General features: G+C 46.3%; 1 protein-coding gene across 1 annotated transcript in view; it reads right to left on the reverse strand.

Annotated features, from left to right (window-relative positions):
- Positions 1–24,319, reverse strand: part of KDM2A (lysine demethylase 2A) — a 97,065-nt gene that overhangs the window by 15,553 nt on the left and 57,193 nt on the right. The window contains exons 13-16 of the mRNA XM_018573052.1: positions 8,298–8,381; positions 7,313–7,585; positions 6,134–6,265; positions 2,695–2,775 (exon numbers count right to left, since the gene is read on the reverse strand). Coding sequence (XP_018428554.1) covers positions 2,695–2,775; positions 6,134–6,265; positions 7,313–7,585; positions 8,298–8,381 — 570 coding nt within the window. The remainder of the gene's footprint in view (positions 1–2,694; positions 2,776–6,133; positions 6,266–7,312; positions 7,586–8,297; positions 8,382–24,319) is intronic.

Raw genomic sequence — 24,319 nt, forward strand, 5'->3', positions numbered from 1 at the left:
AGTAATCTAGGGAGGTAACGAGTAAAAGATGCAAAGATATTACTGAAACGCAAAAGTGTCCATTTAGATTGTAAATTAAAGTTTTAATTAAGGATACACCGATTAGTCGGCCGAAAATGGCACTTTTAGCGAAATGCCGAAAGTGCAATTTTCTGGTGGTGCAACCATTCTTTCTCTCCTCCCCGCTGGGCGCTGCTCTGTGTCCAGGCGGGGAGGAGAGAAACTGTCACAGGTGGCCAAGCGCTGCAGGAGGAGAGCGCTGTGAGCGGCCTAAGTATCTCCTCCCTGCACTGCCCAGCCTCCTGTCACAGATCAGAGGAGAGCGGTGTGTGGGGTCGAAGATTGCCAGCGCTGTCACAGGAGGCTGAGCTCTCCTCCCGCACCGCTTAGGCTCCGGTGACCGCTGTCAGGTTTGGAGATTGACAGCGGTCAATTATTTACAAACACTCAGCGGTGATCGCTGAGTGTTTGTAAATAATTGAGGACAGAGCATGTTTACTATATCCTCAATTATGAACGAATGGGAATTGCTCTACATCACCTCCTGTTCATTCATGAATGTGGTTATAGTAAAACACACTATGCCCTCAAATTATGAATGAACAGGAACACTCAGAGGATTCCTGTTCATTTATAACGGGGGCTGCCGAAAAAGAGATTAGGGATTGTGTTCCCAATCTCTTTTTCTATTTTAAAAGGCAAATATCAGGGGTCTGTCTCCCTGTTTCATGGGCTTTCAATGAAGACTGAGCTCCCGTTTCTACCCACATAAGAAGAGTGGTCCATCCCTGTATTAACAATCAGGAAACCCGCCCTGAGACCTGCCATGCAGTCACTGGGGGGCATGTAGATTGGAAGTAGATGCTAAAAAGCTGCAGCAGATCAGCAGCACTAGGATGCACAAAATGATGAAGGTAAAAAACAAAATGTTTCATTTTCATTAAAAAACAAAAACAAGGAGCGTCATTCAGAAAGGGTTTACGTCTACTTTATATGAATAACTGTGTGGTTCACCTTTTCAAAAAGGCAGACACTTTATTTTCAAAAACTATAAAAATGGTTGTAATTTCCACAGTGGTACAATCATGTAAGCCAACAAGAAAGATGTCATATCATATTAGTGCTTTCTTGTGTACTCTATTTTGGCAGAAATCATTATCTTCAACCAAAACCACTGTATAGAGAAACAGATACTACTCACACCATAGGACTACTCACACCATAGGACACAATTTGAAAAAAAGATAGGAAATTGCTGCCAGTGCAGACACACAGGTACTCAATTAAGGTGATGCTGGGGGTCCAGAAGACCCCTAGTATCACATTTACACTTGAAATAAGCTATTGAAGTGCAGATCGCACTTCAATAGCTTATAGCTGGGCTTCAGGAGCCCAGCACTGACAGCTATGGGACTGGAAGTGATGTAAGCTGCATCGCTCCCGGTCCCTTAGTACAGAGCGTCGGCCGGGGAGGTTCGACAGCCCGTTTACTGGCCCGGAGAAACGATCTGGCGGCAGCTTAGCCGCCAGAAATTGCTTCTACTGTAATGCCGACAGCCGGCTTTACAAGTTTAAACGTGCCCGATGCCAGTGACGTGCTATGGATATGGAGGTCACTGGTGATTAATGGGTTCAAGCCAAACACCAGCTAACATTTTTTAAAGCAGTTATTTTTTCCCCCCATTTTGGAATAAAGGTTTTTACATGAATGAATAAAAGCAGACCATTGCAAGCACCCTCGTCAGTGTTAAATGGTTTGTCTCAAACGTCTAACTGCCACCTTTGCTGGACAGCTTAGCCTGTTAAAGAAAGTTGAAAAATAACAAAACACTTACTGGATAAATGTCCAGGTGAAGATAAAAGGTGGAAAAAAGGCGACTAATGCAGCCACCACATTGCTGTTGAGCTGCCAAGTTTAGCTTAGCTTTAATAATTTCTATGACTCACATTTCATACGAAGTGATTTTATTAACCTGATTAGTTGTTTTTAAGCTGCTGCAGGAAAGTACATCCAAGCTGTACTTCAAGTTCCCCGTCACATCAGAACAGTGTCTATGACAGATGTGAGTTCTGGTGTTTCACAAAGCACAGATGCAGTGTCATTACATTTATATCATTCAATCTTGGCGAGGAATGCGTGCTGCTGCAGGCACTGTCTCACTTGGTGCTTAATTCCACCCAATATTAACTTACTTTTAGAGGATTCATTAAATTACTATAACTTTTTTGTGTTGCATCAAAATTATTTACCCAAAAAGGTGGTGTTTTTACACAATTAAAAACAAAGGGTGTATGTTTTAGGTTCACATACAACTTTAAACAAAATAAAGTATTGATTAAAAGATAGCCAGTCTGTAAGAGACACAAAAATTAAAACCATGTTCCAAAAATGGATACTGGTACACATTCCCCATCCTATGACAGGAACTATTAAACAGCATGGTATCAGGGTAAGATCGGGAAGTTTAATGCATTGATGAGCTGAGAAGTCCACACTAAAATCGCCCTTAGCATTGGATAGAAGTCACATACGTCCAAGGGATAATAATGCCTGATAACATTTGACAGCTGGAGCCAAGATTAGGATGGGTGCTTTTTGTTAGTTTCTGAATTACAACTGTTTAGGAGTCAACAATTGGTATTTATTGCAGTCCTATGGTTATGGCTCGTGAAGTATAGGTTCACTAGGCTTACCGTGTGCTTGCGACTCTCATAACATTTGGGGCACTCCCAGTAGTTTGGTAACTCATCACTCAAAAAACCTTCACCATCCATCTGTAAAAGAAAAATATGAAGTTGAAAGCGTATCTAAACCAAAAACGTAATATATTGCAGCTTACAAGTCCATAGATGTGGTGCCTGTATTTCTCATCCTAGGGTATTTCTCATCCTAGGGTGACCATGCTCACTTACTGTACCTATGGAGGAGCAGTGTTGTCACTAAGAACTCACTCACCAATACCGATATTAGTATCAGTACTGACACAGTATTTGGGCGAGTACTTGCCCAAATGCTCCGATACTTACCTTCGATACCAGAATTTCCAGTCAGAGGGAGATCTCCCGCTGATTGGCAGTGCCAAGGGAGCCCATGACCAGTCTCCTGGCTTCCTGATTGGCTAGGAAGCTGGGTTTCAATTGTTAATAGGCAGCCGGGCGGCACGTCATGATTGGTCAGGAAGCGAGGCTGCCTAGCAAAGAGTAAACCCGGCTTCATGGCCAATCAGGAAGCCGGGAGGTGGGTTATGACATGCTGCCCGGCTTCCTGATTGGCTAGGATGCCGGCTTCACTCTAACCAAAGTGCCCTCCACATGTGTATGGACGGGAAACCTATGCAGAAGAGGAGACAGGAAACCTCCATCAGCCCGTCACATCTGTAGCTTAATAAAAAAAAGTGCTTCAAAAGTCCCATAACTAAGGGATCAACTGCAACAGTGGCAAGATCTCTTTTAAAAAAGGTGCTTTGACCAGTCAGGTACAGTTTTGAAAAGTAAGGTAACAGTCAAGATGGGGTGATGAGCAGGGCCTTCCAATGAGCACACGGCTCTAGGAGGGGGCTTTCAACCATTTTTAAGTTGGGTCCTTAAAAGCAGCTGCATCCTCTACCGGTGTGACGCAGGATGCTGCTGTATTCATAGTGAGGGCAGAGGTGTTTTCAATCTCCATAGTGGAATACTTGGAACAGCAAGTGCACTGGGAAGGTCTTTGTGGTCTTCTGAAGGACCAAAGACTGGTAGCAGCAGTGATAAAAGCAACAGGCTGATCCTCTAATTTAGAGTGGTGTGCACTACATCAATAAGAGCTGAAATGGTCTCTCTTAATTTGGGAGTAAGGACCGAGGACTGACTCCTTGGAGAGGCAAGTGCCTTAGGTAGAGACTGGGGTGACTCAGAAACTAAGTCTCAGCAGTGGATGGCTCAGAGGCTGTGAGTAGATTAGATAGAACCTGCAGAAGAACACTGACACATGCTTGTGGCCTCTGCAGTTAGAGGCAGAAAATGATTTGGGTCATAAAATCTTACATGACTGTAGTATAAACTTCAGCTAAGAGAGCAGAAGAACCAACTACACCCACTGGAGCTAAGGAAGACTCCAAAGATGGGATAGACTCTGGGAGAAGAGGGCAATGGAATTCCAAGCTGGGTGTGCAAGCAGCCCTGGTGCCATTACTAAAGTGCGAGCTGGAGGCACTCTGTAAAGCAGAACTGTCTGCTGTATTTAGAATTAGTCATGTTGTGACTGCATGGTGGTAAGGTAACATAAGGCTCAGGATACCAGACAAGGCCTAAGGTATTCCTGAAACCAAGACAGTTGGGGCAGCCAGTGAGATTCAGGTGACTAAAGTCACTGTAGGCAGGCAGCAAGAACGGATATAAGATCTAAGCTAAGCAGGAGCAGCAGCAGACAGATGCCTTCTTGATCCACTAAAGCAGGAAAGTGAGCGCACTGACTCGACACTCCACCTAGCAGATGAAATCAGCATATAGTCCCACAGAGTTAACCCCTCCTGTGGTGGAAAATGGCAGGAAACTGGAAACCTATGCACTTCTGGTGATCGGCCCGACCCACTGACCAGCACATTCACAAAGTGAGTCTCCAGAGACCGGGCTTGGTGCAGGACCTGGAAAGCACTTTGCAGCTAACCTTTTTAAAAAAAATCAGAACAGAATCTGGAAAGCACCCTAAGCGGAATCCAGTGCCCATAGTCACTTCCCAGCTATCCATTCAATGTCTGGACACTATACTCCAAAGGTTGGATTGCTGCAATGGGAGAGACCTTGTCTAGAGGTGGTGTAGAGAAGAACAAAGTTCCTCCGGCGCTGCCAGCCAACAACTATTTCCAATCTGTCACAGGGGTGCTACTCCTCCTCCGATCGGAACGCTCTTATCCAACATGAAAAGAAACAGAAAAACAGCCACCCTGTGAAGTACTGTTCATTTATTAAAAGGACTTTAAAAACAGACAAAAGGGCTACTCACAAACATAGTAGCATGTAAAGGGTTTCCAAAATGCGAAAACTCCTCAGTCTGGGTTAGTAAGCACTGACATTGGCTCCGCCATCCTTGGGTGCTTACTAACCCGGACAGAGGAGTGTGAATATTTGTTTGGATGATTTGCATTATCCATTGCTTTTTGGAAATCCTTTACATGCTGCTACACTTGTGAGTAGCCCTTTTGTCTGTTTTTAAAGTCCTTTAATAAATCAACAGTACTTCACAGGGTGGGCACTTTTCTCTGTGTTTGTTAGTGTAGAGAAGAGTCTTAACGAAAGAAAAGAAAAATGGGAGTAAAAAAAAAAAAAAAAAAAAAAATTGGGAGAAAAAAAAAAAAAAAAAAAAGAGTGCTACCTACACTAGGTTAGTCCTTTAGACAACAGAGATGAAGAAAATGTGTCCTTCGGCCTACGACACTAGCACACTGGAAAAGGAGGGGTTATCCTGGGCTGGCCTACAGCTTGTATGCCAATGTCCTACACTCCTGTAGGTGGCAGTATAAACACAACAGTGAAAGCCTTCCCAGATCCCTCAATGGACGAGAAGGGGGAACAAAAAAAAAAGGAGAAATTTGCTTAAGAAAACTGTATTCAATAAGGCATGATGCAAAACATACTGAAAACCGTGCTGGGGTTACCTACACTTTAAAAGAGAACTATGGGGTCAGTGTTTTTCCCCCATAGTTCTCTTAAGGGTCACGAGAGGACATATACTAACCTCCCCCCGTGACCCAAAGCTTAGTATATGGCGAGCTACAGCTCACGGTGTACTGAGACCGCCGCAGCCGGGACAGATCCAAACATTACTGTCTGGATCCACCCAACAGCGTGAGTGACAGCTGGCTCTGCCTATCTAGAGGCACAGCCAGCTGTACCCGCTGCCTCCCCGTCCTTTCCTCCACTGCACACATATTTGGGACACTATGATTAAATTACAGAACAGAGGAGAAATAACTTTCTGAAAGAAAAAAAAAAAAAAAAGAAAAAGGTCAGATACAAATTCCTGCTGTGCCATTCATTTCACAGGGGGAAGGAGGGAGGTTTGAGCATTATTTGGGTTGTGCCTGAATTTCAACTTTAACATTTCCCATTCAGAGCATTCAAATCTACTGGGAAGATACACGCGTTGGGTACTCACATCTAGGCAGCCAGGATGTACAATCTCATTGCACACTGAGCACTCCATTAGCTTCCGCTCAAAGTCTTGAGAGTCGTTCATCTGGTCCACCTCCCCACATACGGCACAGGTCACAGAATGGGGCAATCTGGGCTGAAGGAGAAAGGATAATGTCTTCAGTGAAAGAGTGCAGCCATGAAGGAATCTATTCGAGGGGGATCAAAGCTACAAAACTCCAGTCATTAAAGTCCAACTCAGTCTCAGCCCTCCCTGCCATTCCTGAGGGTCCACCTCCGCATGTACTGTATGTACATAGATATTTTTATTTTCTTCAGGCAAGTTAAATGATGCTCTCGGTCGTCTTCAAACAGAGCAGTCCTCTGTTACAATACACTATAAATGAAGGACACCGTGGTGACCCCACCTCGGGGCCAAAAGGACAAAACATCCATTTATTCATAGCTTGTTCTCACTGTTTTGGGTTTCATACAACTAAGAAGACTGAGGTCATCAAATGACGAAAAGGAAGTATTGCAGAAGACATCTCAGACGTGAATGCGAACATTGTAGCCTGAACTGCATTTTTTTGTAAGCCTGCCTGGAGGGTCATTAAAAAATAAAGCTGGGTTTAAGGGCCTGTGGCAGGCCATTGAAGTGAATGTCACCGTAGCCACGCCCTCCTGCCGCAATGCGATCACCCGCACGGGATTGCAGGGCACATTGTGCCTGCGGTCCGGTGCAATCAAAATGCTGCAAGGACTATTTTGATCGCACCGGACCGCAGGCACAATGTGCCTTGCGATCCCCGTGCGGGCAATAACATTGCGGCCGGAGGGCGTGGCTACGGTGACATTCACTTCAATGGCCACCTCCTGCCCCACTAGAAAGTGAGCCGGAAGCAACGTTAGGCAGTGCGTTCTGGCCAGAATCAGGCCCAGACGCACTGCAACTGGTGTGAACGGGCCCTAAAAAGAGAAATGATATTGTATTCTGGTACATTTTGTGTAGCCACTGTCACAAGAACTTGAATATCAGATCTGTTTTTCTTATTATTGAATATCATATTTTTCATCATCACATTTCTCAAACATTTAGAAGTGGTCTCCTTGCTAAACTGGTCCTGACAGAAAATTGCCAGTCGCAGCCATGGCAACAGTATGTTTTAAGTGTAATTTCATCAGATTTAGACTAGCTACTCACCGCAAGGCACTGCCTTTGCATACACGACTGCTTCATCCGGCCCGGGCCACCAAACTTCTTCATGTCTTTACAGTAGTGACAAGTCCCACACTCCCGCTGAAGACATGCCTGACATTTCCGGCACCTAACTCGCCGCCTTCGGACGCCGGATGACGCCGCCGTGTGGCCAGAAATTGTACCTGCAGGCCGAGGGGTTGACACGGCATGTCTAGCTGCTGGTCGCATGATGTGAGGTTTGGTGAACTGGATCTTGGGCCGGAGATGAACTTTAAACTGAAAAAGAGGCAGCAAAAATATAATTAGAATTAAAAAAGTTAGTGATCATTTCCATAGGTTTTCATTATTTATGTTCACGACAAACAAAAAAATACCATCGACAGCCAGCATGTGGCAAGGTCCTAACTGAATTACACACACAAATCTACATGACTCAGAGGAAGTCACATCCCCCCTCTCTCAACCAGAGATTATCTGGCTTAATCAGTTTTGCAGGGAGCTACCAACAAGCATGAGGGCAGTGACGTGCTTTCAGATTAGGAGATAAAGTAAATAATCATACATTCTATAAAACATCCCATTTATCACCGTGAGCTCTTCCAAGCCAAGGACTGATGCCCATGACTCTATCTTCTCTCTAATACACTCATCAGCTTGATATAAATATGGAAAATACACGGAGGGGAAATTGGAGCAGACAAACACTGGAGCAACTGTGCATGGCAACCAATCAGCTTCTCTCAAAGATTTGAAAATGAAAGGGAAGCCGATTGGTTGCCATGCACAGATGCTGCAGATTTTGTCTGCTCCAGTTTTGATAAATACCCCTCTTTCGGAGCATGTGGGGAGCTACAAACTGTTGACTGCAAGAGTAGCTCACACAATAACATGCTGTCTTTATGACTCTCTCTTCCACACAGGATAGTAAGGCACCCCACAGATACTGGCAGCAAGCCTGTCTTTATCCACATATCCCCATTAGGCTTACCTGCTCTCTCTTTGGCCACTGAACGATGGGAATTCCGGTGAGTGCTAGCTCAGGTGGGTCATGCGCGTGTTCTTCCAGTAGCTTCTATTACCCTCCAGGGAAGAAATAAAAGAGAAAGAGGGGTAGGTTAAACAATCTGCAAAGCGAGCCTCCACTGTAGATGAAATTACAGAGAAAAACTATTCTTCATGTATCAAATGCTATAAACCTTGGACACAACGATCTTACTGCAGACACCTCATGACCATGGCAAATCACATGGTCTAGGCAGTTCCTCCGATAAGAGGCTCTCTCCTACTGCAATCTCAAACATTGTAACGATGATGCAAGCATGGCAACATACACATACTGCTGAATCTAACAAGTCACTGTTTATTTGTAAAAATAAAGATTGCATGTAATGAAGAGAATACAGGGTGCACACATGACATGGGATTCAAAGAATTTAGGGGTGAATTCAGGGCCCTTTCACACCTAAGAGTCCATGCACACCAGGGCGGCTGCGGATCAGCGCGGTTTCCACGCCGATTTCTAAAAAAGGAGGTTTTGGGAGTTGCAATTGCGCTTCAGAGCTGAAACGCAATTAAAACCGCCCCAAACCTGATCAGCGCAAAAAAAAAAAAAAGAAGGTCAGAGAGCAGTTCGGGCGGGGGGTGCCGGTTCAGATCGCGCTGAGCCGGACGGTCGCAAGAACGGTCCCCATAGCAATGTATGGGATTGTTCATGTCGGCGCATACTCACGGCCAAACCGCCCCGGTGTGAACGGGGCCTAATTGTAGCAATAATTACCTGATACTGTACGATTAATACAAGCTAACGCACCTAGGGTGCGTTACCGTGGGCTAGGTGCATTTCATTTCCATTACCCAAACAAACCTCCTGGCTGCTGTGTGCGGTACTGCAATACCATGTGTTGCGGCAAAACAATTAGTATATGTGCCGCAAAAGTATTATGGTGCAGCACAGAGAGCTATGCTGGGGTGATAATAAAATGGCAACAAAAAGGCACCGGGAGCACAGTAATGCATGCTAAGCCTGTTGTGTGATACCGTGTGTTAATCACATGGTATCGTGTGATCAATGCTACACTTCAGTGTGAACTGGTCCATCAGAATAATGGAGCAGACAGAACCTGGTGCAGCTTCTATCTTCTGCTTGTTCAGTTAAAGCGGACCATTACTCCCTTTCACTAACAATCACCTCAGCATGCAGAACATGAACTCCTCTTACATTCAGAAGTTAAATCAAACACACATTTTTCTTTTACTAACAATTACTGTCGCTCCACTTCCTGGTGCTCTTAGGCATCAGTGATGTAATTGTGCCCAAGCATTGCATTCTGGGTAGATTACATCAGCAGAGCATTGATGGGAAAAAACTCATCTGTGATCTCACGGAAAGGCATTTTCCTCCCCTAAGATGTGCATGATCACATGTCCTAGTCACATGTGCCAGAGTTCCAAGAAGTAAAGGGAGATGGATTCATCTGCCCTTAAAATGGCCACTGTGCGAAGAATGGAGAGGATAAGAGAAAGGTATGCAAATAAAAAGCCTTCAATTATCTAGAAGTATCTGTGTGTAGATTGTCATTACTAAACATTTCTAAATGCGACGGCTATCATTTCAAAGATATTGGTAAAGTTCCTCTTTAAGCTTTGAAAATGAAAGCTAAAAAGTAGATTGGTTGCCATGCACCCCTGCTTTAAATTCTTTCTGTTTCTGTTCCAGTCTTAATAAAAATTGTCCAAACATTTTGGAGCAGTTGCCCATAGGAACCAATTGAATGGGTCGCCCAAGCACCTCAACAAACCGATTAACATGAATGCAATTTATTTTCCATCATACTACAACAGTACGTTGAGACAGTGTAAGGTTTGCCTTGAAAGAGGCCACTGGAAAAATACTACAGGCCAGAAGCTCAGAGTCAGCTGAAATCCCCAGGTGTGTCTGGACCAAAATGGGCACATTCACCAGTCTATGGTCAGGTTGGTTGAACCTTTCACACAGCACTTGGATAGGATATACTGCCAGCACACCAACAAGCTCATTTCAAACTGAAAACATCTTTATTCTTGTATGATCGCATCAAAACGTTACATTTCAGGGCTGCGCAGGAACCCTTCCCCAGGTATGCGATGAGGAAGGTTTCATAAAGCAGAGGTCCTCAACCAGTCCTTCAAAGCAGTGCATGCTATGTGGAATCTCTCACAGAAAGTCAGGTGACCCTTATCAGAATTAGAATTATATTGCAAGGTTTCCCTTTATGAGGAGACCTATAAACAATCTGTGGTATTGTGTGGCAATCACACAGTAGAACCGGGGCTTGTAGTCACCCAGGGTGGCTGAGAGGTTCCAGGAAACAAATCCTTTTGCTGGGAAAGAACTGGCTTTGCAGTTCTCTCCAGGTTTTCTGGCATGGAATCCTGGAACTTTCACAGAGAATTGGGAGAGATGAAATCTCCATTCCTGTGTCAGTGGTTTAGTAGTGGCCAGCGCCTAATGATTGCACACCTGTGCACAGCCCATATGGAAAGGGTGCTGGCTGATGTTCTGAGCTCCAGCTGGGAAGAGGAATTCAGGAGTCAGGATTACTCCACCCAGACGTCAGTGGGGAGCCAGGTGGCTGTGTGTGCTGGAGTCACACGAGGGCCAAGCCCAGTTTGGTGTGTGCTGGAGTCACACGAGGGCCAAGCCAAGCTTGGTGTGTGCTGGAGTCACACGAGGGCCAAGCCAAGCGTGGTGGGTGCTGGGGGCACACGAGGAGAGGGCCAAGCCAAGCTTGGTGTGTGCTGGAGTCACACGAGGGCCAAGCCAAGCTTGGTGTGTGCTGGAGTCACACGAGGGCCAAGCCAAGCGTGGTGTGTGCTGGAGTCACACGAGGGCCAAGCCAAGTTTGGGTGCGTGCTGGAGTCACACGAGGGCCAAGCCAAGTTTGGTGTGTGATGGAGGTACACAATGAACAGCTTGGGAGCCTGGAAGGTTTGGAGAGGCTGAGAGAGCCAGGCACACAAGGTGTGTGTGCGTGTTGAATCACACGCTGCTGAAAGCTGCTCAAGGGTACAGAGCATTCCTGAAGAGATTCTGTTGAGCAAAACAGTAAAGTCCTGGGCCTGGGACACTGAACAGGATCAACCTGAGAATGGTGAGACTGTTTTCCAAGCATACTGTATGTTGTACTGCTGAAGCAAGCTATTTTATGTTGAACTTCATGGGTTGTCTACCTTTGAAGAATTAAAAGACTGTTTTTTCTCTGTGAAAATGGCTCCCAGACTGGTCCATAAGCACTCAACATATGTGCTAAATTCCCCAAATATCACAATACCCACTGGAAAAGCCCTAGGACAAGTGAGAAAACATCAGAGTGCTACACATGACCCCAACAAAAGCCTCCCCATACATTGCAGGCTAGGTTAACTTACTTATTCCACATACTGGCACATGAAACCAGAGACACCTCCTGTGGTATACATTTGAATTGTGAAACAAACTAATTCAGTGCATAAGAAATGGTAGGAACAAGGAGACGGCCACTGCTGAAAATGATAGCTGCCCGATTGTTACATTGACCTACCAGCCCGAATACTTTCCAAGCCCCTGGTGCCCAACCTGCCCCTTTTGACACTTGCTGTGTGGCCATCAGAGACCTGTCTATTTTGGTGCTTACTCAAGCTAGTAAAGGAGAATGTTCTTCAACCTGGTTTCTAGAAGCTCTCTTTTTCCCCCTCTGATCTTCTATAATGGATCTTACCAAGAGAAACATCAAATGTACATAATTTGAGGGCTGCAGGGAGCAGAAGTCTGGAAGCGTTGACATGTATAGGAGTAGTGGGGCAGTCTTATGTCATGCATCTCCAGGCTATGACTGTCACATGAAGCATGATCCCAATCTCCATCAATGCTTTGCCGTTTCTGACCATCTCATCTTGTACGTCTTTGGTCTCGGACAGCTTTCTGTAGCATTACATGCAGTAAATATTATGTGCGGCCCTTTGGTGATGACAAGGGCCGCACTTGATGCCCCAAGTATCAATTAAAGTTGACCACCACATTACCTAGAATAAGTACGCAAATCAAGAAGCCCAAGAGCCAGATTCCAGATCTTCATACTTCCACTCCGGATCAGTGGCAAACTATTAAATCCAGCAAGTTGCAACAAAAACCAGGCAACTAGCATTTTCAGCAGACTAACGGAACAATGGAAGCTTCCCCGATCTTCCGAAGGCACGTTTCTTCTAAAGCAAGCCTGTGGGATGCAATCTAAACTACAGTGGGAGTCTCCCTATTGATCATTAAGAGCCACCACTTTGCTGCCAAAGGGAAGCTGACAAGAGCAGAAAGGAGGTCGCGAAACGACCAAGGAGAGACCTGGCACTGTTTGCGCAATAAAGCGGCAGACATTTCGGGGTAACCATAAATAAATCATAGCTGTGTGCTTTACCCTGTAAAAAGCAAAGCCCCATTCATTGCAGGGAAAATGGAACGCGTCACATGACTTTTGATAAGTGCCAGGGGTCTCCCCCTATCCAGGGGGGCTCTCTGCGGCTTTATGCAGGACACTGCATCAATAAAATGTAAAATGCAGACTTAGTGTAGAGTATTTGTTCCAACTCCAGCACAGTGTATATACTGCTCTCCAGCACGGTGTATATACTGCTCTCCAGCACGGTGTATATACTGCTCTCCATTTTAAGTATATGGCCCAAAGGGTGTCTGCAGGAACTAGGACTTTCCAATGTGCTATAGTTGCTATAGACAACTTCACCCTCTACTCCCAGTTTAAATAGCTTTTTATAACTGGACTTGTAAAAGGGAAACTCCAAGATAGGGAACCACCACCCCCTTCATTGAAGCAACCTTCCAGGAGGGGGGCATTTTTTGGTTTTCTTCTTCCAGGTGTCTTTGGTCTGGTCACGTGATGTTCTCTTCTTCCACCGAGGGTAGGCTGATCTTAGGTGCTGCAGAATATAGTGTCATGCAATGACATCAATATAATGTCCATATACCCATTGCACTTAGAAGTAAAGAAATGGGTGCAGCGGATGTGGGCGGATGGCTACCGCCAAGATATACTTTAAAAGATGGACACCGGCACTTGAAGACAAAATCAAGTACGTCTATATATTCACTTGTTATAAGTGTTTTGCTATGCGATGACATCAGTCTCAGCAGCATTTCCCTTAGGCTGCCCATACACCTTGCGATCATTGGATGACACATTTCGTCCGATGATGGAACCGCCGTACGATTGTCGTACGGCGGCCCCATCCTGCCCTGATTATCGCAAGGTTGGATCAGCGGTAATTAGAAGAAAGCACCTGGACGAATTGCGGTAATGGACCGCACGTATTTTCATCTGGGCACGTGCAGTGTAGAACGTACAGATTTTGACGTAAGGAAACGCCACCAACCTTGTGAAAATCGTACGATCGACCAAAGTTTTCCAACCTGCTGGTTAGTCAAAAGTCGATCGACTGTACAGTATTTGCGGTTGTACACTGCCCATCAACCTTACGAATATCGGACGAAAATGCGATCGCACACGAAAATTGGCCGATATTCGTAAGGTGTATGGGTACCTTTAGAGTCTAGGAAGGAAGCAGACCCTTAACACCTGGAGATCACAGGAAGTGGTTCGCTGGGATATTCAACCCAGAAGGGGATCAGGGAGCCCGGGGGAAAGACCGCGCTGGCAATGAGAAATAATGGAGGCCTCCCACTTCTGACCTTTTGAAAATGCTAGTTCCCTGGCAGTCATTCTGATGCTTTGACTTCAATAAGTCGCTTACCCTAAACAAGTAGAGAGATAAGCAGCTCTGACACTTATTAACAACATGCTTATTCCAAGCCTAGGACTGAAAGGACTGAAGTCAAGGCATTTAGCAATGGCAGGCTTCCATACTTCTCTAATAACACAATCACTTTAGGAGGCCATTCAAGCCCTGTCTGTACCCGACTACACTCAGTGAGGCCGGAGCGTCCTCCCTGCCCTCTGCTTATACTGCCCACTGTCAGAGAATAAGGTATGCAAAGCTGGCAAGTATCTAGAAGTATCTGTTTGTAGATTGGTATTACTAAACATTTCTAAAAAGGTGCCTTTGTTATTGCTTTAAAGATTTGGGTAAAACTTGCAGTGGGGCTACCCCAGCACTGTAATGGTTAAGAAAGGTTTTGCCCAGAGTTCTTCTCCCAAAAGTACTGAAAACTCTAATAAAGTACCATATTCAGTCAGTTACTACAATGCACAAGCCTGAAAGTAAACAAGAAAATCCCTTCACCTTCTGTGACTGAGGCACATCCTCCCTAATTTGTGTCTCACGTGCTCCCCCTCCCAGACACTGCAGCTCCTTGTGAAAGGCTTACAGTAATAGAAGCAGCGCTATCAATCCAGAAAACAGTGAGTGGGACTGGGTGCCACCTGACAAGCTACAGGCTTATGAACCGGCAGTGATCATGCGGCTGGCCGTGGCACCTGCAACATTTTTTCATACCACTGTGGTCCAAGCAAGCACATCCTATATAAGGGCGGCAATGCTGGTCTGAATTCAGGAGTGGTGCAGCATCGTTGCCACCACATCACAGGAAGCTGAATCATTCAGTCTCCTTTATCGACATGCCCTAAAGAAAATGCATTGCACTTTGCAACAAATTACCGTTTCTCTTTCACTAACATTATTATTACATAGTATTTATATGGCGCGCACACACACACACACCATTGTTTGTGAAGGAAGGACCATGTCAGTGAGTTCCTGGCTTTCATATTGGATGGAAGACAGGAAGAAGGAAAGAGCAGCATAGACAGAGCCGGGCCTTTTCCCCTGACAGCAGGAACTACAGCCCGGTGTCTGGTTATGTACTGGCTGGCCGGGCACAAAGCAAAATCAATTCAGACTGAAGAGAGACACATAGCTGTGAGAAAACCTGATGAGAATAATTCAATTTTACTAATCAGAAACACACTAATTAGAGAGCATTGGCTTCCATCGGAGCCTTTCACACAGGTGTTTGGATCTGCAGGAGCTTCTCAGTTATTACGCCCCTCGCAAACGGGCGGTCCAATCGGGTCCGCTTGAAAGACTGACAGATTGGATGCCCCATCTTAGTCTATGGGCAGCTGCATCTAAATGGACGGGCACCCACTTACCCCCCTCTGAATCCGGCCAGGTTCGGAAAAACAAACAGCCCTCTAGCTGATGTGGAACTACAAGTCCCATAAGGCATTGCAAGGCAGCAACAGGTATAACTCCCAGAGTCATGGTGGGATTTGTAGTTTCTCCACACCTGGAGTTCTTCTACCCCTGCTATGTAGGAAATAGATTCTCTGGTGCTGATTTATTAACCTGGAGCAGCTGTACATAGCAAACAACCAATCAGCTTCTCTCTTCAGCTTGTTCGGTAAAGCTTTGACCCTCAGGGCCTGTGCACACCAGGGCTGCTTGGTATTGCAGTACTGTGTGTTGCAGCACGATCGCATTGCGACCGGGGAGGTGCATTTGGGGTGACATGCAAATGAATGACAATGCATCACACTCCTCGCACTGCTAACACGGTAGGCGCATTACCGTGCGTTAAATCACACAGAACTGTGCAATTAGTGCACGGCCCGGTGTGATTGAGCCCGTGGGGGTTGTTCACACCATTTTTTGGTCCAGATCTGCAGACGCAGTGCTATGCGTGCAGTGCGTGTTTGATGCGTTTTTACCGCGTTCCAGTAAAAAAAAAAGTGGGGCTGTCAGTATGTTAGCTGCAGTGCGCTGCGTTTTCGGCACGTTTGTGCGTTTCTGGACCGGAGAAAATGTGACATGCAGTATTTTTTCTGCCTGGACCGGAATGGACTGTGCTGGCGAGAACTGTAGCCCATAAAACACATAGGGAGACAACGGGATGCAGGAGCGCACGGTTCTGGTCCGGACAGAATGCAGACATCGTGTGAACGAACCCATAGCCACATACAGAGTGCACTGCATTTAGTCGGTCGAGACCCGTTCACACATACTCTGGCGACCTGCAGTGTACCGCGCCGGATCAATGCAGGTCCGCCACCCCAAGGACTCAGAAAACAATGGCGTCCCACAATGTGGGTGTGATGGGTGGTGTGGTGCAATCAAATGCATCTCAGCATCTCATCACGGAGCACTGGATGCCAACACTCGGCAGTGCAGAGCACCACTGGTGTGTGGGTACCTGGATGGAGTGTACGCATAAAGTTATTTAAAAAAAAAAAAACACTGACAGCTCCTCAATGATAAAACACTTTTTAGCAGATGGACTAGTGTGAATGGGCCCTAAGTGAGACCTGACTTGGGTCCTTGTACAGCCAGTGAATGTGTAGCGGGGATTCATAGCGGCTATAGAATAATTTCCTCCAAATAATAATAATAAAATAAGTTAATCCTGTTAGCCGAGCCTGCTGCACCCCAGTGATTTGTAGCCACATCAACAGCCATCACAGCCACCTGCAGAAAGCACTCTTCAGCCACCTACAAATCACCGGGGAAAATAAACCGATAGATTTGTAACAACTTGAAAATCTCCGTGGGTCTGACATGACCCTGAGGGTCTGAGGGTCACCATACGTATTACAATCTGCCTGTACAATCAACTTCCATTGAGCAAAACTATACAATACGAGGAGCGACCACTCAATTTGTATGCAGTCAGGCAGATCCTTGTAGGAAGATCTAAAGATTGTAACGTGTGTGCGTCAGGGACACTGCACACCTTACAAGCTTTGTACAATCTACTTTTGAACCATCAAAGCCATGCAATATGAGGGTCTACCTAATCCATCCAATCAATCAATCTGTATCCAATCAGGCAGACCCCTGTGCCGTTCTAAGGGTCACACTATACGCGTTACAATCTCTGTCCAATCAACTTCAGATTGACCAAAACCATGTAATATATATTTGGAGCTACCTAGTCTATCCAATCCAATGGTCTCTTCTACTACATAGCTGCGGGTAGATCTAAAGTAGATTGCACAAATCAGTTTGTAACGTGTATGGTGAGGCTAAAACTCGGCACACGCGTTACAATCTGATTGAACAATCTCCTTTAGATCTACTAACAACTATGTCATGTGAGGGCCTGTCTGATTGGAGACAGTGAATGGGTAGATTAGACAGGTCCTCATATTACATAATTGTGCTAAGTGTACAATGACTGTATGGTGACCCCTAGGCTCACACCACACACACACACACACCACAATCTGACCATACAATCAACTTTCGGTTTCCCAGCCTGTGTGATATCAGGACCTACCTAATCAATGCAATCAATTTATATCCAATCAGGCCGGCCATTGTATGACATACTTGTTACTAGATCTAAAGCAGATTCTACAATCAGATTGTAACGTGTGTGCGGTGAGCTTACAGGAGACCATACAATCAGACTGCATCATGTGGTGACCCTAAGGCTGACCTTACACCATACGATCTGTGGATCTGTCCTGCAGCTGTCTAGTCCGTGCAATCAATCTGCATCCAGTCAGACCCGGGAAATTGTACAATCCGATTGGAAGGTATGTGGCGAGCTTTAGACTTCCTCTACGACAGAACACGCATGGATTGCTCGGCGGTGCGAAGCAGGAAGCAGAACCAAACATATGCAATCAGCAAACATGGCTGCTCCCATTTAGTTTTCAAACCCAAACCCGTCCATGCGACGGTCACCATTAGGCAGATGGCTTACAAGGCTAGTCAGACGTGTAATAGGGGGAAGATGGGGGGGGAGGGGGCATGCAGGCGATGAGACGGTAGACGGGCGCAGTCTCCTCTCTCTCACCTCGGCTGTCGTCTCTTGTCGCAGTCCAGGCAGGACTAAATGACTCGGCACTGACCAGCCAGCAGCCCCAGCAAACACTTCCTGCAAAGTGCCAGCTCAGAGAGTGGGAGGGAGCTCAGGCTGGAGGCTCTGCAGTCCTTCATGCGGATTGCCTCCTGGAAGTCTCTGCCACTTTGCCTGCTGGTTGGTGCCAGTCACGCCGCTTCCCAGAACCCAGCCTGCCCCTGGCTGTGCATCGCCTGCTGCTGCTGTCTCATCGCTCTGACCCCCTCGGATACAGGAACTCCCTCTTGGCTGTCTCCACTTGCTTACACACTCTTCCCAGCAGTGCTTTGCAGTAGGCGGGGAGGAGGAAAAAAAAAGTCACACACAAAAAGAGAGAGGGAGGGGGGGGGGGCAAAGCCTTGGAGGGAAAAGACAGAGAGCAGTGGGAGGTGACAGAGGTGGAGGGGGGGAAAGGAGTGCCGTGATTGGCTGCATGCAGGCCTCTCCACCCTCTTCCTGTCTCTCAGGATACAGGGGGAGCAGATGCGGTATCTGCAGTGAGAGCAGACCACGCTGATCTGCTGCCAGATACGGGAAAACCACACGGCTGGGCTGACGACAGCTGGAAAGAGCTCATCGCAATACACCACTGAGACGCGGCCGCCATCCCTGGATCACCATTGGACCCATCGTCCCATTCTGACGGTGATACCGCATATATAAGCAGACTGGATGGAAACAGCAAAAGTTGTATATCCTGTCTCTGTATTGTCCAAACAATTGTTACATCGAAGAAAGCCGGCCATATACTGGAAGATTTTCCTACCGACAGATCTCATCAGAACATTCGATAACGCCATCAGAGACCTGACGAATGTCCTTTGGTTTTAACATTAGATTCTGGAAATTATTCTTCTTCAGGATTTATATAGCGCCAACAGTTTGTGCAACACCTTAGGCTCCTTTTACACGGGGCGGTCCGAACCGGTCCGGTCAGTTTTTCGAGCGGACCCAATCGGATGCCCAATGTAAGTCTATGGGCAGTCGTTTACACCCGACTCCGGCCAGGCCCGGAAGACCAAGTGGATCAGAGATCTGTTTTGCCTGTTCTGTTGAAAGCTCCTACTCGTCGAGATCTCCAACTGGTGACATCACGCCAGTATTAGGAGATTGAGACCCGATGCAGCTGGTATGCGTATGCCAGCCGTGCCAATGTAAGAATCAGTGTCAAATTCTCTAACTTCCCTCACTGCGCCTGTGCAGCTTCACAATCCCCGTCGACTTCTTCAACCCCCGTCAGACCACGCGGGCGCACTCCCAACACCAGAATAAAGTTCGCCAATTAGCATTGCTGCGCCTGCGTGCCCACCCGATGGCACAACATGAAATCTGTCAGCAATAGATGTTCCCTGATTGGCTAATAGCTAATATTGGGAGCGTTGGGTTTGCGAAGCTGCACAGGCGCAGTGAGGGGAGTTTGAGAATTTGACAAGGATTCTTAGACTGCCACAGCTGGCGCACCAGGTCTCAATCTCCTACTGGCAAGTCACCGGGCGTAATGTCACCGGTTGGAGATCTCGACGAGTTGGAGCTTTCAACAGAACACCAGACCTGATTGTGCCAGACTGGGGGTAATCTGATGTAACCGGACCGGCAGTATCAGTTTATTTCTCCATCGCAAGGTGGAGGAAAAAAAAAAAAATGTACAGACACGGATGTCACACTAGTGCTCTAATAAGGAGGGGATCCATTCACGGACCCCTTCCTGATCAGCCCATGTGAAAGGGGTCTTATAGTATAAGGAAGACATTACAGTTGCAATACAAATCAAAACAAGATGGCCTTGCCCATGAGAGCGTACAATGTAAAATGCATGGAGTTTCTCAAACGAAAACCACATTCAACGATTCACTTTAATCGCAGTGGTCGAAAACGACCAGGAATTTGACCCCGTTAACTATTAAGCCTCATTCACACAGGGATGTGTCTGGAAACGCAGGAAGAAGCATGCAGGCAGCTCATGTAAGTCTATGTAGACACATGGGGTTGTGCGCCCGCACATGTTGCTTTAAGTGTGACAGCCACACAGAAAAGGTGTGCGGACCTGGATCCATCATGTCTGCATCTGAGGCTGTAAACTGTGCGTGTGCGGCTGTCAAAACTTCAAGCAGCGTTGGCGCTACATAGACTTACATGAGCTGCTCACATGCTTCTTCCTTCAGTTCCAGACGCATCAAATGCTGACATTTCACGCTGTACAGGACAACACGCCCCGTGTGAATGAGGCCTTAGAAAAACAAACGTTCTGAAAACACAGAACATTCTACTGATGTATGGCACCCTTTTACACGGGCACCGTCCGTTCCGATCAGCAGGGGATCCATGCACAGATCTTGTGCTGATTGCAGCAGTACAGAACGCATGTCACATGTTAGCGCTACAGGCAGTCGGATACAATGCCTGCTATCAGCTGACAGCCATGCCATGGCAGAGAAAGATCCTGGGATCCACCCCGGCTGTCTGACAGCTGGCACTATGGCTCAGCGTGCATTTCAATGCCAGAGCCAGCCATGCCTTCCCTGTCTGTACTTCAGCCAAACAGAAAGGGGGCAATCTCCGTGACCGCCATCTCCGAGAGCTGACTGATCAGCGGTCACCTCTCTGTCCTGGAGGCGTACGGCAATGACAGTCCTTCAAAGGATATGGACTTAATACCACAATATGCCTACTACTGTGTTTCCCCGAAAATAAGACCTAGTACCAGGGCCGGTGCAAGGATTTTTGCCTACACAGGCCAAGGTGCATTTTTACAGCGGCCGGTCTCTGGATCAGGCGGGTGCTGCTGGGTCCTGGCGGCTGAGGCCCCTGTGCTGCCCCATTATTTGCCTGCATTTCTGTCTAATTAGCTGCCCGGCCCATCCGCTTGTCACTGCCCAGCGGCTGAGACAGCTGCACCGTCCATCACTATGCCACTGCCAGGCTCAGGGCCCCTTCTTCCTTCCTGCCCCCCCCAAGTGGAGGAACGCCAGGGCCCGGTCGCACATCCGACCGCTGCGACACTGGTAGTCCCGCCACTGATAGTAATGTTATCTCTGTTATTTACTTTATATATAAAACACTTCACACACTGCATATAAATTATGAATTGGTCACTATGACTTTAAGAGGCTTACAAGCCAGATACACACATCCACAGTGACAGACACACAAACACAGTGACATACAGAGAGTGACAGACACACATACAAACGCAGTGACAGACACACATGCATACAAACATACACACATACAGACAGACACGCATACAAACATACAGACACACACACACACATAGTGACAGACACACACACACATAGTGACAGACACATACACACACACAGACACATAGTGACAGACACACACACATAGTGACAGACACATACACACACACAGACACATAGTGACAGACACACACACATAGTGACAGACACATACACACACACAGACACATAGTGACAGACACACACACATAGTGACAGACACATACACACACACAGACACATAGTGACAGACACACACACATAGTGACAGACACATACACACACACAGACACATAGTGACAGACACACACACATAGTGACAGACACATACACACACACAGACACATAGTGACAGACACACACACATAGTGACAGACACATACACACACACAGACACATAGTGACAGACACACACACATAGTGACAGACACATACACACACACAGACACATAGTGACAGACACACACACATAGTGACAGACACATACACACACACAGACACATAGTGACAGACACACACACATAGTGACAGACACATACACACACACAGACACATAGTGACAGACACACACACATAGTGACAGACACATACACACACACAGACACATAGTGACAGACACACACACATAGTGACAGACACATACACACACACAGACACATAGTGACAGACACACACACATAGTGACAGACACATACACACACACAGACACATAGTGACAGACACACACACACACAGTGACATACACACACATGCAAACACAGTGACATACACACACGCAAACACAGTGACATACACACACATGCAAACACAGTGACATACACAAACATGCAAACACAGTGACATACACAAACATACACACACAGTGACAGACACACACAGTGACAGACACACACAGTGACAGACACACATACATACAAACACATACAGACATAGTGACATAGTGACATACAAACATAGTGACATACAAAAACACACACAAATACAAACATAGTGACATACACAAAGCACAGAGACAAACAACAACAACACAATGGTACCTGCAGCTGGGGACCAGGAGGCAGTGAGGAGAGAGGTGAGAACAGCTCCTCCCACAGTGCAGAGAGTGGCCCCGAGGAGGTAGTGTGAGGCTCCACACATGGCAGGGGGACAGCTGGAGACAGTGTGGGATGAGCAGCACCGAAATCAGCACAGGGGGCGGAGCTGAGATCATTGCAAGTAGAAGTCCTGAGTCCCGTACGGACCGTTACATCTAACAATGTTTGCAGCTGTGCCAGAATTTTTCCACCCCCCTTCCAGCTTGCGCCCTCAAGCGGCCGCTTGACTTGCCTTACACTAACGCCGGCTCTGCATAGTACTATTTTTGGGCATTGCTAAAATATAAGACCTACCCCGAAAATAAGAACTAGTGTGTTTTTTTAAGCCCAAAAAAATATAAGTGTCTTATTTTCGGGGAAACACGGTACATGGGTCATAAGAAAGAAATACATTGTAGTAACAAGAATTGGAATATAATACTGGATGCAACCCATACCCTGTAGTAATAAAGGTTCCATTTATCTTCCCTCCAGCTGTCCCTAGAATGGTTACTTTGTATCTCCAGTTACTAAGATGTATTTATCTCCTATGACCATCAGCGCCATCTAGTGGCCATAGTGCAGAATTGTCCTGATTCACTACCCTCCATAATCTTTGAAGAACATTCGACCAGAAGAGAAATAAAAACACCAAGAACATTTGATTGTGCCCCTTTATCACAACATCTGGTTACTATGCACAGAACCGATGGACCTGCAGTTTTCCTGGTCAATAGCTATGCAATTTAGCTTTTTAAATAGACCCCCTAAGTATCCTATAAGAGAACATTAAAAAAAATGGGAAGAAACCGCACAAACATATGCAGAATAGATTACATATGTATCTCTGGTAGAAATTTGATCAAAATACAGTAGCATGGCTACCATCATAAATACGAAGCCTCCATACTGGTTCTGCCCACTTTTTGGAATAAAATAATGCACGCTTCCTGAAATCCCAGCAGACTTTAGGTATTACCGATATCAGTGATTTATACCTCAATGACTCTGTACTTTCTATCAAACATTTAACCACAACGTATCTGGTCCCCCACAAAGACTTCTACAAATGTCTCGGGATCTGATACCACCTCTCCTCGCTCCATTTAAAAGGACAACTCAACTATCAGGGACACCCTTTCCTGCTATATAAACCTCACTCATGCTTATAAAGTCATCAATTTTCGTACGGCGGCCCCATCCTGCCCCGATTATCGCAAGGTTGGATCAGCGGTAATTAAAAGAAAGCACTTGGACGAATTGTGGTAATCGACCGCACGTATTTTTGTCTGCGCATGAGCAGTTCATCGTACAAATTTGACGTACGGAAACGCCACCAACCTTGTGAAAATTGTACGATCAACTGAAATTTTCTAACTTGCTGGTTAGTCAAAGGTTGATCGATTGTATAGTATTTGTGGTTGTACACTGCTCGTCAACCTTACGAATATCGGACGAAAACGCAATCACATACGAAAACCGGCTGATATTCGCAAGGTGTATGGGCAGCTTAACAAGTAGGATCCCTTTCTCATATCTGGGGGTTCTGTGATAAACGAATGCCATACTGGAAAGGAGTCTTCCACCTCATCTCCTCCTGCTTTTGCTCTTTTGAGAATAGGCAAGGGATCGTGGTCACCTGACACCCACACTTTTGTATTGCATGCCTTTATAGATGCAAGATCGTGGAAAGGAACGGAAACCCCGGAGCTCCAATCTATGATATATACAGCTCATTTTGATTATCTATTTGCCAAATCTAACTGTACATGGGGCAAATTCAAATCAAATTGGTCTTGCTGGCTCACCCACAAAGAATGCAACAAGTGACTTAACCTGCTAACCATACCCTTCTCCCACACTACTGGCTGTC

Source organism: Nanorana parkeri, unplaced genomic scaffold (genome assembly GCF_000935625.1).
Source record: "Nanorana parkeri isolate BGI_ZX_2015 unplaced genomic scaffold, ASM93562v1 scaffold2217, whole genome shotgun sequence".
In the NCBI taxonomy this organism is placed as follows: Eukaryota; Metazoa; Chordata; class Amphibia; order Anura; family Dicroglossidae; genus Nanorana; species Nanorana parkeri.